Consider the following 17,293-nt stretch of genomic DNA (forward strand, 5'->3'; position numbering starts at 1 on the left):
CACAACCGGCCGTGATTGGGAGTCCCATAGGGCGGCGCACAATTGGCCCAGCGTCGTCCGTGTTTGGCCAGTGTAGGCCGTCATTGTAAATAAGAATTTGTTCTTAACTGACTTGCCTAGTTAAATAAAGGTAAAACAAAATTACAAATGTTGTTGTGTTACAGCACTGGAATGAAAATTTATTAATTATTTAAATTTTTTGCCCATCTACACGCAATACCCCATAATGACAAAGTGAAAACATGTTTTTAGACATTTTTGCAAATATATTGAAAATGAGATACAGAAATATCTAATTTACAGAAATATTCACACCCCTGAGTCAGTAATAATACTTTGTAGAAGCACCTTTGGCAGTGATTACAGCTGTGAGTCTTTCTGGGTCAGTCTCTAAGAGCTTTCCACACCTGGATTGAGCAACATTTGTCCATTATTATTATTTTTTAACTCTTCAAGCTCTGTCAAATTGGTTATTGATCATTGCTAGACAACCATTTTCAGGTCTTGCCATAGATATTCAAGTAGATTTAAGTAAAAACTGTAACTCTGCGACTGTAAGCAACTTCAGTGTACATTTGGCATTGTGTTTTAGGTTATAGTCCTGCTGAAAGGTGAATTCATCTCCCACTGTCTGGTGAAAAGCAGACTGAACCATGTTTTCCTCTAGGATTTTGCCTGTGCTTAGCTCCATTCCGCTTCTTTTTTATCCTTAACGATTACAAGCATACAAGCATCTAGGGTAGGGGAGGGAATGGCCGGCAGGGGATGTAGCTCAGTTTGTAGAGCATGGCGTTTGCAACGCCAGGGTTGTGGGTTCAATTCCCATGGGGGGTATAAAAAAAAAAAAAGAATTAAAAAAAAAGATTTTAAAAAAAAAGATAAAAAAATACATATTAAAAAAAATGTATGCACTAACTGTAAGTCGCTCTGGATAAGAGCGTCTGCTAAATGACTTAAATGTAAATGCAGCCACTACTATGCTTGAAAATATGTAAAGTAGTAAGTAATGTGTTGTATTGGATTTGCCCCAAACATAACACTTTGTATTCAGGACAAAAAGTGAATTGCTTTGCCACGTTGTTGGCAGTATTACTTTAGTGCCTTGTTGCAAACACGATGCATGTTTTGGAATATTTTCATTGTGAACAGGCTTCCTTCTTTTCACTCTGTCAATTAGGTTAGTATTGTGGAGTAACTACAATGTTGTTGATCCATCCTCAATTTTCTCCCATCACAGCAGTTCAACTCTGTAACTGATTTAAAGTCTCCATTGGCCTCATGGTGAAATCCCTGAGCGGTTTCCTTCCTCTCCGGCAACTGAGTTAGGAAGGACACTATTATTATTATTATTATTGGAGAAGGAAGAGGAGTAGGCGGCAATAAACTTTAGTGATTAATTAGTTATTAACAGAATATATTTACAAAGGAATACATGTAGGAGCAGTCAGCATGGTACATCAGAACGCACAACTGCAACGAGTTTCGACTACTAGAGTCTTCCTCAGCCAGGGTTGTGGACGGAAGCTGTGCAACAACGGATGATGAGTGAAAGAGTAGAAAATAGATGACATAATGGGAAGGCAAGGCAACAGTGAAGAAGGAAATGAAAGGAGAAAGATGCTACCTACTCTATGTTTGAGTAATCAGCCAAAGTATTTGCACTTTTTATAGTTTCAATGATGGCCATAACACAGACTAAAGGAAAAATGGCCGCCTGATCTGTCAACAGTGCAAAGACAAAATGGCCTTGATCTCGAGAGACTTATGTCAAGTTATGATTAAGATTAATTTTTGCCAGTTACATGTCTCTAGAAATAGAGGTGGGGAGGGGACAGGCAAATCTCCCATGACAGGTAAATAACTATATACAAAACAAATCTACGATATTATCATGTTAGTGTATAGATGCAACATGACAAATAACGCACAGGAATGTATACAAAGGAGGTGCGTAAAGGGATACTCTATCAGAGCTGCGTGCGTAAAAGACAGTATATGCACTAGTGCGTAAAATATGTTGTATAAAAATTAAAAAAAACGAGGCACATTGTGTGACGATTATCAAAAACTCAGCAGAACAAGGAAATACAGTCTAGGCTGATCAGTCTAGGAAGGATTATGTATACTAGATAAAATAATTCAGCTCTAGTTGTTTGTTTAATCCATGGGGGGTGACAGTGTCTAGGAGAAGGATCCATTTAGCCTCTTTTTGTAGTAAGAAACGGTCAAAATCACCCCCTCTCTCATTCCTCTGCATTTTCTCTATAGCCCAGATCTTTAGTTCATTGACTGTGTGTTGGTGCTGAATAAAGTGGGCTGCTAGTGGGTCGTTTTCCTCCTTGCATCTAATAGAGCTTTTGTGTTCTATGATCCATGTTCTCAGTGCTCGTGTGGTCTTTCCGATGTGTAATTTGGAGCACGGGCACTGGATAACGTAGTGTGAGTCCGTGGAACGTATTATTTGACTTGTTAAGCACATTTTCACTCCTGAACTTATTTAGGCTTGCCATAACAAAGGGGTTGAATTCTTATTGACTCAAGACATTCTAGCTTTTCATTTGTAATTAATTTGTAAAACTTTTGAAAAACGTAATTCCACTTTGACATTATGGGATATTGTGTGTAGGCCTGTGTCCAAAAATCTGTCTAGATTCAGGCTAGAACACAACAAAATGTGGAAGAAGTGAAGGGGTGTGAATACTTTCTGAAGGCACCCTCATTTGCATCATAATGACAAGGCTGTTTCGCTCTAAATGGTCTATTATCATGCATTGGTCACTTTGAATTATTATGGATGTCAAAATGTCCTCATATCCCTACTCTTCCGTATTTGCCTTTTCAAGCAATGTGTGTGAGATCTGTGAGTTTTGAGCGGTGTTTACTTGTATGAGTTATTGTGGGTGAGATCATCCATGTCATGGTTATAAGGGATTGTTGGTAAAGTTGGTAGGTGCACTGGTTATGAGTTAATAATAATAATAATAATATGCCATTTAGCAGACGCTTTTATCCAAAGCGACTTACAGTCATGCGTGCATAAATTTTTGTGTATGGGTGGTCCCGGGGATCGAATCATACAAACAGAAGGAAGTGACTCTGTTGTTAAGTTACACTCAGGTCAGGGGATCTGGGATCTGCTAGCACACCTTCATAGCGGCAAAATATATTGATCATACTCTATATTGATGTTCAGGCACCTGATAGAAATCCATTCCCATTCTGTTGTCATTGTGTGAATTTCAATGAAGCTGAAAAGAAACTTCCATTGTTCTACTTCTTTATGAGTCTGTTTTATGAGCCTCTCTCTCTCTCTCTCTCTCTCTCTCTCTCTCTCTCTCTCTCTCTCTCTCTCTCTCTCTCTCTCTCTCTCTCTCTCTCTTTCTCTTTCTCTCCCTCTCCTCAGCTAACCCAACAGGCCCGGCAGTGAAGGGCTACCCAGGTCCATCGGAGGGGGTGTTCCGTGAGTCAAGTAGTACCACAGGGATGGTGGTTGGCATCATAGCAGCAGCCGCCCTCTGTATCCTCATCCTGCTCTACGCCATGTACAAATACCGCAACCGGGATGAGGGATCTTACCATGTGGACGAGAGCCGTAACTACATCAGTAACACATCGCAGTCCAACGGGACGTTGGTGAAGGACAAACCGCCGAACGCAGCCAAGACCTCCTTTAAGAGCAAAAAGAATAAGGACAAGGAGTATTACGTGTGATCCTTACTGTCTCTGGTCTTCACCACTGGCCCGTCAAACTTTTTTGATTCGAGAAGACCAATCAGGAGATCAGAAGACCACTAAAAAGTGTATAATAATGAACAAATGAAATTCAACAAAAACCACAAAATAACATTTTGTCTTTCATTTTACCTAAGACATGGTGGGGTGGTAAAAATAAAATATAAAATCTTCCTTTAGATTCTTAAAACCAAGCAAACTGGACTATAGGAAATAGCAACAGGGCGATAGAGGTACTGTATTGGACTATACTGATTATAAGGAAGAGGGTCTGGACTGTATGGCAATCAGCAGAATAATCTACAGGAGTACCTATACATCATAAACCAACAAATAATCTAACCAATTGTTCAGTGACTTGTTCAGTTTTGTTCAGTTTATTACCAGGATATTGTTTGGCCAAACGGGAGAGGAGAGATTCAAACGGGTGAGGAGAGGGATACAATTGAGGGAGATACAATATTATTACTATAAACTCCAATGTTTAATTTACATATCCTGTGTTTGTGTTAACTGGGACCTTTTCTACGAGAAAATACTTAAAACGAAAACGCATAAATGAGGTAAATAAAGAAAACCCAACGCCAAACATGTGCAACAACGGATGATGAGTGAAAGAGTAGAAAATAGATGACATAATGGGAAGGCAAGGCAACAGTGAAGAAGGAAATGAAAGGAGAAAGATGCTACCTACTCTATGTTTGAGTAATCAGCCAAAGTATTTGCACTTTTTATAGTGGCAATGATGGCCAAAACACAGACTAAAGGAAAAATGGCCGCCTGATCTGTCAACAGTGCAAAGACAAAATGGCCTTGATCTAGAGAGACTTATGTCAAGTTATGATTAAGATTCATCTTTGCCAGTTAAGGAATGTGGATGCCTTAGTTTTCAACATCAGTGTGGAATCTAAGGCAAAGTGTTTTACAGAATTCTAGAAGGAGAAGTCAGAACATTCTGAAAGCGATCATTCTGATACTGGAACACTCCATGCACGCGAAACGTATCTTATTACAGTACATGTGTTTATATACAGTACAACCACATCTATATGTGCTTTCTGGACAGTGACAAAGTGGTGTTTTATAGCCTGTTGTATAGATGACCATGCAAGCTATATCTGCTCCTCCAACCATTTTTGGAATACAAAACAAATAAAAAAATGACAAAAATACCAAATTAAATGTTATTAAGTGTTGCTAGATATAGAAGATTTTACGGTGACATTGATCAGCAATGACTTTTACTTTTCAGTTGGATTCTTTATTCCCCCGTTATACATGTCTGTTTAGTTTTTATACAAATGCCAACCTGATGGATATATTGACCCGGCCCATTAGTAGCCTGACTGTCCTCAAACTGTACAAGGTAATGATGATAGTGGACAGCAGAGACATGTCATGATGATGACATTCCGGATGAGGTAATGTCTCCAGGGTATCACTGCCTTTCTCCCAATTCATGGGGCAGTAACAGTAACGGACGGCTTACCTCCCGGTACCTGCCACCCAAACTAAACCTAGCCACGTTCGAATGAAGACGTATACTACTGATGATAATGATGATGTTGCTGTATGTGTTTCCAAGTGGACTTATAATATGATTGTTTAGTGTATGCTTGGGCTGATGCAAACAACCTGAAGAAGAAATAGGAGGAGACCATTTGAACTATATGTGTGTGTTCGTCATCCTACTGTCACTCGTCTTCTGCTGTCCTGACGACCCGATGGGCTTGGAATGAGTACAACTATGACCTAGAAATATTGAGGATTATTATTCATTCTTTGATTGTTCATTTCTTTTATAATTTCTACACGTGCTATTTTTTTCTACAGTATTTTATGTTCAAATTGTGACCATTTCTTTATTATTGACCTCAAAGTAACATTTATTATGAAAAAATAGTTTTGAAAAATTTAATGAATAAATGAAATAAAACGTTACCTAAGTGAACTTCAGTCTGTGAGGAAATGCATTAAAATAATATGTAAGCACTATGGTAAGATCATTGGTAGGTGGGAAACGGGAACTGTTCATTACTAAATGGTTCATTGTTAAACCTTTCTGTTGATTTGCCTTTGTTATCAGTATCTTAAGTCCATTATCTTTATTTCCTAGAAAGTCTCTGTACATGCTATCCTAATTATAACCTCTTAAATTATACCTTACTTTATTAATCCATGCATTCAATAATAAACGAACAGAACAATATAATTCCTACAGTTTCAACATGTTAACCAAGAATATTAAACCAGTTGAACAGCCTACACCCAGCTGGTTATGATAGCAACATGTTAACCAAGAATATTAAACCAGTTGAACAGCCTAAACCCAGCTGGTTATGACAGCAACATGTTAACCAAGAATATTAAACCAGTTGAACAGCCTAAACCCAGCTGGTTATGACAGCAACATGTTAACCAAGAAAATTAAACCAGTTGAACAGCCTAAACCCAGCTGGTTATGACAGCAACATGTTAACCAAGAATATTAAACCAGTTGAACAGCCTAAACCCAGCTGGTTATGACAGCAACATGTTAACCAAGAAAATTAAACCAGTTGAACAGCCTACACCCAGCTGGTTATGACAGCAACATGTTAACCAAGAATATTAAACCAGTTGAACAGCCTACACCCAGCTGGTTATGACAGCAACTTGTTGTTCACTCACTTGTAGTTATTAATTATGGCCAATAAAAACTATAGAAGGTATTGCATGCTTGCGTCCCAAATGGCATCATATTCCCCATATAGTGCACTACTTTTGAACTATGGGAATAGGGCTTCCCACTATAAAGGGAATAGGGTACCATTTGGGAAGCAGACCAGAACACAAGGCTCTATGCTGGCCTCGCCTCATTCTGTCCCCTGGGAGGTATAGAGATGTAGCTTGTTATGGAGACAGGAGAAGGGGAATGTAACTCTTACAGAAGCACAGTGAGAGCAAAACATGTCGTGTAGAGCTTTCACTTTCTGACTAATACAGTACGACCTAGTAGTACCCCTAATTATTGGACTGTACATATTGAATTCATATTCTGGAATACATGTGTGTTCCAGTTTTTCTAAATGTTATGTTATTCGAAAACAACCACACAGAATCATTCAATGAAAGGCATAAATCTTCCACTCCTTCCTTCCTCACAAAAAGGCTAGCTAAATTAGCAGTTTCCTACACTAACATGGTTCCATAACGCATTAAGAGCACACACAATACAATACAACACATAACATATTAATATGTGGAATTGTTGTGCATGCCAACAGCTAAGTACATCATACCCCCACTGGCTGTTAAGATGGGAAGATTACTTGGAACAGATAATATGACATGACCAAATATATTTGAATCTATTGCTGTGAAGAAGGTAAACATCCCAGAAGGAAGCAGATTCCCTGCAGATCCTGAATCAGATACAGAACCCTTTGAGACCTTTGCTGTCTCAGAACAAGCAACCCATGAAGAGACCTCCATGTCAACCTGGCAAGGATCAATAAAGTTATGAACGAATTGACTCACTGATTTCAGGGAACTTCATAGAGAGGTAGGACAGGATGAGGGCTGAAGGAGAGAGAAGTGACAGATGGTGACAAGGTCAAGAAAGATGATAGGGTCAGCAGAGGACCAAAGATGCCTCACTGTATTAAGAATGAGAGAGGAATTGACTAAGGATATTTTGAATAACATATGAAATGGGCGAAAGGGAGCTGACAGATTTAAACTAGAGTACATATTTTATTCTCTACCAGAGGACGAGGGGGAGGAAGGAAGTATTTTTAGTAACTTGTTTATCCATGCTTCTCACTTTTCTTCTCTGTATTTTTCTCACCAATGAACTGTAATTTTCCCCCTTCCTGTATCTCTCTCTCTCTCTCTCTCTCTCTCTCTCTCTCTCTCTCTCTCTCTCTCTCTCTCTCTCTCTCTCTCTCTCTCTCTCTCCCTGTATCTCTCTCTCTCACTCTCTCCACCTCCCTCTCTCGCTCCCTTCTCTCCCTCTCCATGCATTCTCTCCCTCCCCCCTCACTGTATCTCTCTCTCTCTCTCTCTCTCTCTCCCTCACCCTAACCCTCTCTCCCTCCTTCTTTCTCTTTCTCCCCTTCCTGTATCTCTCCTTCTCTCTCTACCCCCTCCCTGTATCTCTTCCTCTCTCTCTCCCAGTATCTCTCGATCTCTCCCCCTCCCTCTCTCCCTCCCCTCCCTCTCCCTGCATTCTCTCCCTCCCCCTCCCTGTATCTCTCCCTCTCTCACTCTTTCTTTCTCTCTCTTGCTCGCTCGCTCTCTCTCTTTCTCTCTCCCTCTCCCTCTCTCTCTCTCTCTCTCTCTCTCTCTCTCTCTCTCTCTCTCTCTCTACTGCTTCCCTGTATTCTCTCTCTCCCCCTCCCTGTATATCTCTCTCCCTCTCCCTCACCCTCTCTCTCTCTACTCCCTCCCTCTCTCTCTCTCCCTCTCCCCCTCCCGCTCTCTCTCCTCCCTCTCTGTCTGAGCTTGCTGTACCACACGTCCCTTTAATTCGACACGCTAATGTAATTCTCCTTCTCTGCTGTTACCCCCTCTTGCAGATGTTATTCTATGTACATGGACCGATGTACAGTATAATGTTGACATAATCATAATAAAAACATATGAAAACCATTTTGGCCAATTGACAATACTGTGTGATTAGTAGTCTGTGTTTTGGGGGATTTTGTAGCACGTGTTACACAGCATGGGATTTTATGTATTGTTAATAATGCATTCAATCCCTTCTGTGGTGCTTTTACTGTATACTCAGGGACTGGCTGTGTGTCTCCTGTAATGATTATTTGGAGGCAGACAGAAGGTACTGTAGACATCAGGAAGGAATGCCGAGGAAAAAGGACGGATCCTGTTGGGAAGTCCTGTATGTAGGTTTCAGATTAGTATGAAAGAAAGTCAGTTAGTAAGTAGTGGTAGATCATTGCAACAGTCTGTCTCTGTCTTCATCTCTGGACGAAGCCTGAACCTGGACGATAATAAACAATTCAATATCAGACTTGGACTCGAGTACTACCTACTCCAGTTGCAAAATTTGCAACTTGAGACTTGACTTGTCAAAAAGAAAAAACACTTGCCACCAATGTTCCCTCAACATTATTTGGGCACTGAGCAAATTTCAGGTCTGCTGAGCGCAAACTAGAACAATGTGCGCAGGCTGTACCCACTTTAAGTTACAGTTTTAACAGTGGCCAAGTAGGCTACTGTGGCTATTTGATCATCATGTAGGCCTACCAGAGTGGCCTACCATCAAAAACTGTGGAGAAAATGCATCCCATAACATTTTAACATGGAAATAGTTGTTCTATCATTCAGCCTACAGTAGCAGCCAATGTGTGGTGTTCAATGTAGGCCTACATTCCATGAGACTTTAGAAAAAAATCATGGAGGGCTTGACATTAACCTGTTTATCCACTTGTCCTTCAGACAAGGAGGAAAATGTTGTTGTGTTGTTTGATGCAAGAAACCACTTTACAAAATAAAATGCATTGGTCACCAAATAAAATGCACAAAAAAAAAAAAATGAAAAAAAAATAACTCACTAACTGTAAGTCGCTCTGGATAAGAGTGTCTGCTAAATGACTAAAAATGTTTTTAAAAATGTAAAAATATTCCCATACCATTATTACAGAGAATCAGACAAATTATGCTACCCTCTGCCTATTGACTACTTAGCTTATTAAAGCCTGTCTCAAAATACAACACTACCCCTTTAAGACAAAAAAAAGCTCTTTACCTGACTTGCTTTTCACAGATGTCTATAAATGCACACATTTTGTAGGAAGCAATCACTGCCCTATTGCTGACTGCAAATTATCTATAACAGGGCTAATAACTCACTAACTAGCAAAGGATATGAACAAAATGTGCACACGTGGCTACATGCAGCTCTCGCTTTGATCTCAAAACAAGCGCACCTACTCACGACCGCTCATGCTGTAAACACAGTCCAGTTCAAAGTAAATGGCACAGTTCAAAAACATGTCAATGGTCTATTTGCAAATGGGCCTACTGCAGCTATGATTGTTTATGCCGCACTGGTATGTGTAGAGTACGGGCTAAGTCGTGCGTGTCAACGCAATAGAATCCTACTCCTATGGGTTCTGCCTACAACAAAATATCTTGCATAGGCCGTCATTGTAAATAAGAATTTGTTCTTAACTGACTTGCCTAGTTAAATAAAGGTAAAAAAAAACTTGTGACTTAACTTTGACTTGAGCTGTGAGACTCGATTTGTCATCTAGCGCTTTATTTAAGCCTATCTGTCCTTTATGTCAGAGTGCTGCAGGTTCTGTGCGTTCTGTTCTGTGTCTTGACCAATCAGATTCGCGGAAATCACAGGTTGCTCAGGCCTGACACAAAGCACGTAATCTAGCCAAGCGCAAAGCTTGGCTGCTCCACTGTCCTCCGGTATTTATTTAGCATATGTGATAACATATCACTCCCGACATAAACAAGCAAGAACTCTTCACAGAAATGTTGCAGTAGGGGAAGAAATTGAGATGATTTGAATAACAACCACAGCTAATGCGCCCTGTGGCCAGGGTAAATACAGTGGTAATGTAATGTAGCCTATTTATAGCCCATTTATTTGTGTTAGGAGAAATTGTGAACGTGATAACATTTGGTTTAGGCTATATTCAAATTTGGGCTGGCTGGCTAGGCTACATTGACCTTCAATCCAAATTGATTAACTGAAATTAATCAAACAACACAACATGGATTACATAAATAGACTGTGTGAGTTGCTTTTTAATTGCAGTTGCATAGGCCTATATGATGCAAACCTGCATAAAGCAAGCTCAGCCCTATTAGTTCTATTGTCCAATTGCAGTGGTTTTGTCATTTTGTCTGCTTAAAGAAATTTCTAGTTTTAAAATATAATTTATTTTAACAAGTACAGTTGCTGCAGTTTGACAGAGTTTTCATCCTCCCTAGGGCTAGGAGCTTTTCCAGAATGTCTTTAAAAGCATGTGACCTGTTTAGAGCATACAGTGCCTTATTTACAGTGGCTTGTGAAACTATTCACCCCACTTGGCATTTTTCCGATTTTGTTGCCTTACAAACTGGAATTAAAATGGATTTTTGGGGGGTTTGTATCATTTGATTTACACAACATGCCTACCACTTTGAAGATGCAAAATACTTTTTATTGTGAAACAAACAAGAAATAAGACAAAAAAACAGAAAACTTGAGCGTGCATAACTATTCATCCCCCCAAAGTCAATACTTTGTAGTGCCACCTTTTGCAGCAATTACAGCTGCAAGTCTCTTGGGGTATGTCTCTATAAGCTTGGCACATCTAGCCACTTGGATTTTTGCCCATTCTTCAAGGTTAAACTGCTCCAGCTCCTTCAAGTTGGATGGGTTCCGCTGGTGTACAGCAATCTTTAAGTCATACCACAGATTCTCAATTGGATTGAGGTCTGGGCTTTGACTAGGCCATTCCAAGACATTTAAATGTTTCCCCTTAAACCACTCGAGAGTTGCTTTAGCAGTATGCTTAGGGTCATTGTCCTGCTGGAAGGTGAACCTCCATCCCAGTCTCAAATCTCTGGAAGACTGAAACAGGTTTTCCTCAAAATGTCCCTGTATTTAGCACCATCCATCATTCCTTCAATTCTGACCAGTTTCCCAGTCCCTGCCGATGAAAAACTTCCACACAGCATGATGCTGTCACCACCATGCTTCATTGTGGGGATGGTGTTCTCGGGGTGATGAGAGGTGTTGGGATTGCGCCAGACATAGTGTTTTCCTTGATGGCCAGAAAGCTCAATTTTAGTCTCATCTGACCAGAGTACCCTCTTCCATATGTTTGGGGAGTCTTCCACATGCCTTTTGGCAAACACCGAACGTGTTTACTTATTTTTTTCTTCAAGCAATGGCTTTTTATTTTATTTTTATAACCCAACCATGATCTGTACTTCTCCACAACCTGTTTGGAGAGCTCATTGAGCTCCATGGTGCCGCTTGCTTGGAGGTGCCCCTTGCTTAGTGGTGTTGCAGACTCTGGGGCCTTTCAGAACAGGTGTATGTATACTGAGATCATGTGACAGATCATGTGACACTTAGATTGCACACAGGTGGACTTTATTTAACTAATTATGTGACTTCTGAAGGTAATTTGTTGCACCAGATCTTATTTAGGGGCTTCATAGCAAAGGGGGTGAATACATATTTACCCACCACTTTTCCGTTATTTATTATTTGAATTTTTTGAAAGAAGTTATTTTTTTCATTTCACTTCACCAATTTGGACTATTTTGTGTATGTCCATTACATGACATCCAAATACAAATCCATTTAAATTACAGGTTGTAATGCAACAAAATAGGAAAAATGCCAAGGGGGATGAACACTTTTGCAAGGCACTGTACATACGCATTCAGACCCTTTGCTATGAGACTCGAAATTTAGCTCAGGTGCATACAGTTTCCATGGATCATCTTTGAGATGTTTCTACAACTTGATTGGAGTCCACCTGTGGTCAATTCAATTGATTCGACATGATTTGGAAAGGTACACACCTGTCTATATAAGGTCCCACAGTTGAGAATGCATGTCAGAGCAAAAACCAAGCCATGATGTCGAAGGAATTGTCCGTAGCGCTCCAATACAGGATTGTGTTGAGGCACAGATCTGGGGAAGGGTACCAAATCATTTCTGCAGCATTGAATGTCCCCAAGAACACAGTGGCCTCCATCATTCTTAAATGGAAAAAGTTTGGAACCACCAAGACTCTTCCTAGAGCTGGCCACCCGGCCAAACTGAGCAATCAAGGGAGAAGGGCCTTGGTCAGGGAGGTGACCAAGAACCCGATGGTAACTCTGACAGAGGTCTAGAGTTCCTCTGTGGAGATGGGAGAACCTTCCACAAGGTCAACCATCTCTGCAGCACTCCACCAATCAGGCCTTTATGGTAGAGTGGCCAGACAGAAGCAACTCCTCAGTAAAAGGCACATGACAGCCCGCTTGGAGTTTGCCAAAAGGCACCTAAAGACTCTCAGACCATGAGCAACAATATTCTCTGGTCTGATGAAACCAAGATTGAACTCATTGGCCTGAATGACAAGGGTCACGTCTGGAGGAAACCTGACACCATCCCTACAGTGATGCATGGTGGTGGCAGCATTATACTATGGGGATGTTTCTCAGCGGCAGGGACTGGGAGACTAGTCAGGATCGAGATAAAGATGAACGGAGCAAAGTACTGAGAGATCCTGGATGAAAACCTGCTCCAGAGCGCTCAGGACCTCAGACTGGGGCGAAGGTTCACCTTCCAACAGGACAACGACCCTAAGCACACAGCCAAGACATCACAGGAGTGGCTTCGGGACAAGTCTCTGAATGTCCTTGAGTGGCCTAGCCAGAGCCGGGACTTGAACCCGATCAAACATTTCTGAAGAGACCTGAAAAGAGCTGTGCAGCGACTCTCCCCATTCAACCTGACAGCGCTTGAGAGGATCTGCAGAGAAGAATGGGAGAAACTCCCGCTGATACAGGTGTGCCAAGCTGGTAGTGTCATACCCAAGAAGACTCTAGGCTGTAATCGCTTCCAAAGGTGTGTCAACAAAGTACTGAGTAAAGGGTCTGAATACTTGTCCCGGTCACTTAAAAAAACAGATGTATGTTCCTAGGGAAACAGCATTACCTTGCTACCTACGCATGCTTTTCCAAGCATCTGCTAAATAATACAATATTTCTAATAAGTCTAGACCTGTGTTATCTAGCAGTCTGATTATTAGTTCAATAACTTTTTACATTTTATTTATCCTCAACCAGACCAAGCTGGTTATAAGGTTATTTTTATTTGTCTGTGTATTTATTATGGATCCCAATTAGTTCCTGCCAAGGTAGCAGCTACTCTTCCTGGGGTTTATTATTGATCCCCATTAGTTCCTGCCAAGGCAGCAGCTACTCTTCCTGGAGTTTATTATGGATCCCCATTAGTTCCTGCTAAGGCAGCAGCAATTTTTTCTCGGGTCCAGCAAAATAAAGGCAGTTCATACAATTTTAAAAACCTTACAATACATTCACAGATTTCACAACACACTGTGTGCCCTCAGGCCCCTACTCCACCACTACCACATATCTACAGTACAAAATCCATGTGTATGTGTGTGTATAGTGCATATGTTATCATGTGTATGTGTGTATGCATGTGTTTGTGCCTATTGCTTCACAGTCCCCGCTGTTCCATAAGGTGTTTTTTTTAATCTGTTTTTAAAATCTAATTTTACTACTTGCATCAGTTACTTGATGTGGAATAGAGTTCCATGTAGTCATGGCTTTATGTAGTACTGTGCACCTCCCATAGTCTGTTCTGGACTTGGGGACTGTGAAGAGACCTCTGGTGGCATGTCTTGTGGGGTATGCATGTGCGCCAGTAGTTCAAACAGACAGCTCGGTGCATTCAACATGTCAATACCTTTCATAAATACAAGTAGTGATGAAGTCAATCTCTCCTCCACTTTGAGCCAGGAGAGATTGACATGCATATTATTAATATTAGCTCTCTGTGTACATCCAAGGGCCAGCTATGCGGCCCTGTTCTGAGCCAATTGCAATTTTCCTAAGTCCTTTTTTGTGGCACCTGACCACACGACTGAACAGTAGTCCAGGTTCCAGTAGAGGCTTCCATTAAAGAACACCCTCTGTGTTCTGTTAGACAGGTAACTATTATCCACAATATAGCAGGGGGAGTAAAGCCATAACACATACGTTTTTCCAGTAGCAGACTATGATCGATAATGTCAAAAGTCACACTGAAGTCTAACAAAACAGTCCCCACAATCTTTATCAGTAATTTGTGTAAGTACTGTGCTTGTTGAATGTCCTTCTCTATAAGCATGCCGAAAGTTTGTTGTCAATTTGTTTACTGTAAAATAGCTTTGTATCTGGTCAAACACAATGTTTTCCAATAGTTTACTAAGGGTTGGTAACAGGCTGATAGATCTGCTATTTGAGCCAGTAAAGGGGGCTTTTCTATTATTAGGTAGCGGAATGACTTTTGCTTCCCTCCAAGCTTGGGGGCACACACATTCTAATAGGCTTAAATTGAAAATATGGCAAATAGGAGTGGCAATATCGTCCGCTATTATCCTCAGTAAATTTCCATCCAAGTTGACCCCGGTGGCTTGTTATGTTCATAATGATGATGATGGACTTTGATTGATCTGTGCCAGAGGGTAGTATCACTATTCACCACATTAAATATGGTCCTTTTGCTTAATGTAATGCACTCTCTGCCTCCAGGACCCATCAGAAAATGTTAAAATCTATATTTAATATCTACCAGATCAATGTTTTCTGCCTTTTTATTCCACATTGCTCCTGTCAGCATTTCAGGGCTATAAATGGTATTGTATTGAAAAGCAAATGCCTTATTATTGTAAAAGTGCTGTTTGTTTCTGTGTGAATCTCTGACTGTTTCAGCACTGTTGAAAAATGTATTGCTCAAGAGAATAAATGGAGGCCAGACACTACTAGAAAAAACAAATGCCTTATTATTGTGACTTTAGCTACATCTACTGTATTGTATGTCACTGTGTGGGTCTCTGAGACTTTAGCTACATCTACTGTATTGTATGTCACTGTGTGGGTCTCTGAGACTTTAGCTACATCTACTGTATTGTATGTCACTGTGTGGGTCTCTGAGACTTTAGCTACATCTACTGTATTGTATGTCACTGTGTGGGTCTCTGAGACTTTAGCTACATCTCCTGTATTGTATGTCACTGTGTGGGTCTCTGAGACTTTACCTACATCTACTGTATTGTATGTCACTGTGTGGGTCTCTGAGACTTTAGCTACATCTACTGTATTGTATGTCACTGTGTGGGTCTCTGAGACTTTAGCTACATCTACTGTATTGTATGTCACTGTGTGGGTCTCTGAGACTTTACCTACATCTACTGTATTGTATGTCACTGTGTGGGTCTCTGAGACTTAAGCTACATCTACTGTAATGTATGTCACTGTGTGGGTCTCTGAGACTTTAGCTACAACTACTGTATTGTATGTCACTGTGTGGGTCTCTGAGACTTTAGCTACATCTACTGTATTGAATGTCGCTGAGTGGGTATCTGAGACTTTACCTACAACTACTATATTGTATGTCACTGTGTGGGTCTCTGAGACTTTAGCTACATCTACTGTATTGAATGTCGCTGTGTGGGTCTCTGAGACTTTAGCTACATCTACTGTATTGAATGTCAAATCAAATAAAATTGTATTTGCCACATGCGCCGAATACAACAGTTGTAGTCCTTAGAGTGAAATGCTTACTTACAAGCACATAACTAACAATGCAGTTTTAAGACAAATAAGTGTTAAGTAAAAAATAGATAACAAAAAAATAACAAATAACAAATAATTAAAGAGCAGCAATAAAATAAAATAACAGCAGGGAGGCTATATACCGGTACAGAGTCTATGTGCGGGGGCACAGGTTAGTCGAGGTAATTGAGGTAATATGTACAGTGAGGGAAAAAAGTATTTGATCCCCTGCTGATTTTGTACGTTTGCCCACTGACAAAGAAATTATGAGTCTATAATTTTAATGGTTGGTTTATTTGAACAGTGAGAGACAGAATAACAACAACAAAAAATCCAGAAAAACGCATGTCAAAAATGTTATAAATTGATTTGCATTTTAATGAGGGAAATAAGTATTTGACCCCTCTGCAAAACATGACTTAGTACTTGGTGGCAAAACCCTTGTTGGCAATCACAGAGGTCAGACGTTTCTTGTAGTTGGCTACCAGGTTTGCATACATCTCAGGAGGGATTTTGTCCCACTCCTCTTTGCAGATCTTCTCCAAGTCATTAAGGTTTCGAGGCTGACGTTTGGCAACTCGAACCTTCAGCTCCCTCCACAGATGTTCTATGGGATTAAGGTCTGGAGACTGGATAGGCCACTCCAGGACCTTAATGTGCTTCTTCTTGAGCCACTCCTTTGTTGCCTTGGCCGTGTGTTTTCGGTCATTGTCATTCTGGAATACCCATCCACGGCCCATTTTCAATGCCCTGGCTGAGGGAAGGAGGTTCTCACCCAAGATTTGACGGTACAGGGCCCTGTCCATCGTCCCTTTGATGCGGTGAAGTTGTCCTGTCCCTTAGCAGAAAAACACCCCCAAAGCATAATGTTTCCACCTCCATGTTTGACGGTGGGGATGGTGTTCTTGGGGTCATAGGCAGCATTCCTCCTCCTCCAAACACGGCGAGCTGAGTTGATGCCAAAGAGCTCAATTTTGGTCTCATCTGACTACAACACTTTCACCCAGTTTTCCTCTGAATCATTCAGATGTTCATTGGCAAACTTCAGACGGGCATGTATATGTGCTTTCTTGAGCAGGGGGACCTTGTGATGCGCTGCAGGATTTCAGTCCTTCACGGCGTAGTGTGTTACCAATTGTTTTCTTGGTGACTATTGTCCCAGCTGTCTTGACATCATTGACAAGATCCTCCTGTGTAGTTCTGGGCTGATTCCTCACCGTTCTCATGATCATTGCAACTCCACGAGGTCAGATCTTGCATGGAGCTCCAG

The 17,293-nt window shown here is 40.8% G+C and overlaps 1 protein-coding gene across 17 annotated transcripts in view; it reads left to right on the forward strand.

Moving 5' to 3' along the window:
* LOC121555656 (neurexin-1a-like) overlaps positions 1–6,170 on the forward strand; it is an 838,957-nt gene extending 832,787 nt beyond the window's left edge. For all 17 annotated transcript variants that reach the window (XM_041869510.2, XM_041869572.2, XM_041869886.2 and 14 more), the window contains one exon: positions 3,404–6,170. In XM_041869510.2, the coding sequence (XP_041725444.1) occupies positions 3,404–3,711 (308 nt within the window). In that variant the 3' untranslated portion in view covers positions 3,712–6,170. The remainder of the gene's footprint in view (positions 1–3,403) is intronic.
* The last annotated feature ends 11,123 nt before the right edge of the window (positions 6,171–17,293 follow it).

Source organism: Coregonus clupeaformis, chromosome 1 (genome assembly GCF_020615455.1).
Source record: "Coregonus clupeaformis isolate EN_2021a chromosome 1, ASM2061545v1, whole genome shotgun sequence".
Classification (NCBI taxonomy): Eukaryota; Metazoa; Chordata; class Actinopteri; order Salmoniformes; family Salmonidae; genus Coregonus; species Coregonus clupeaformis.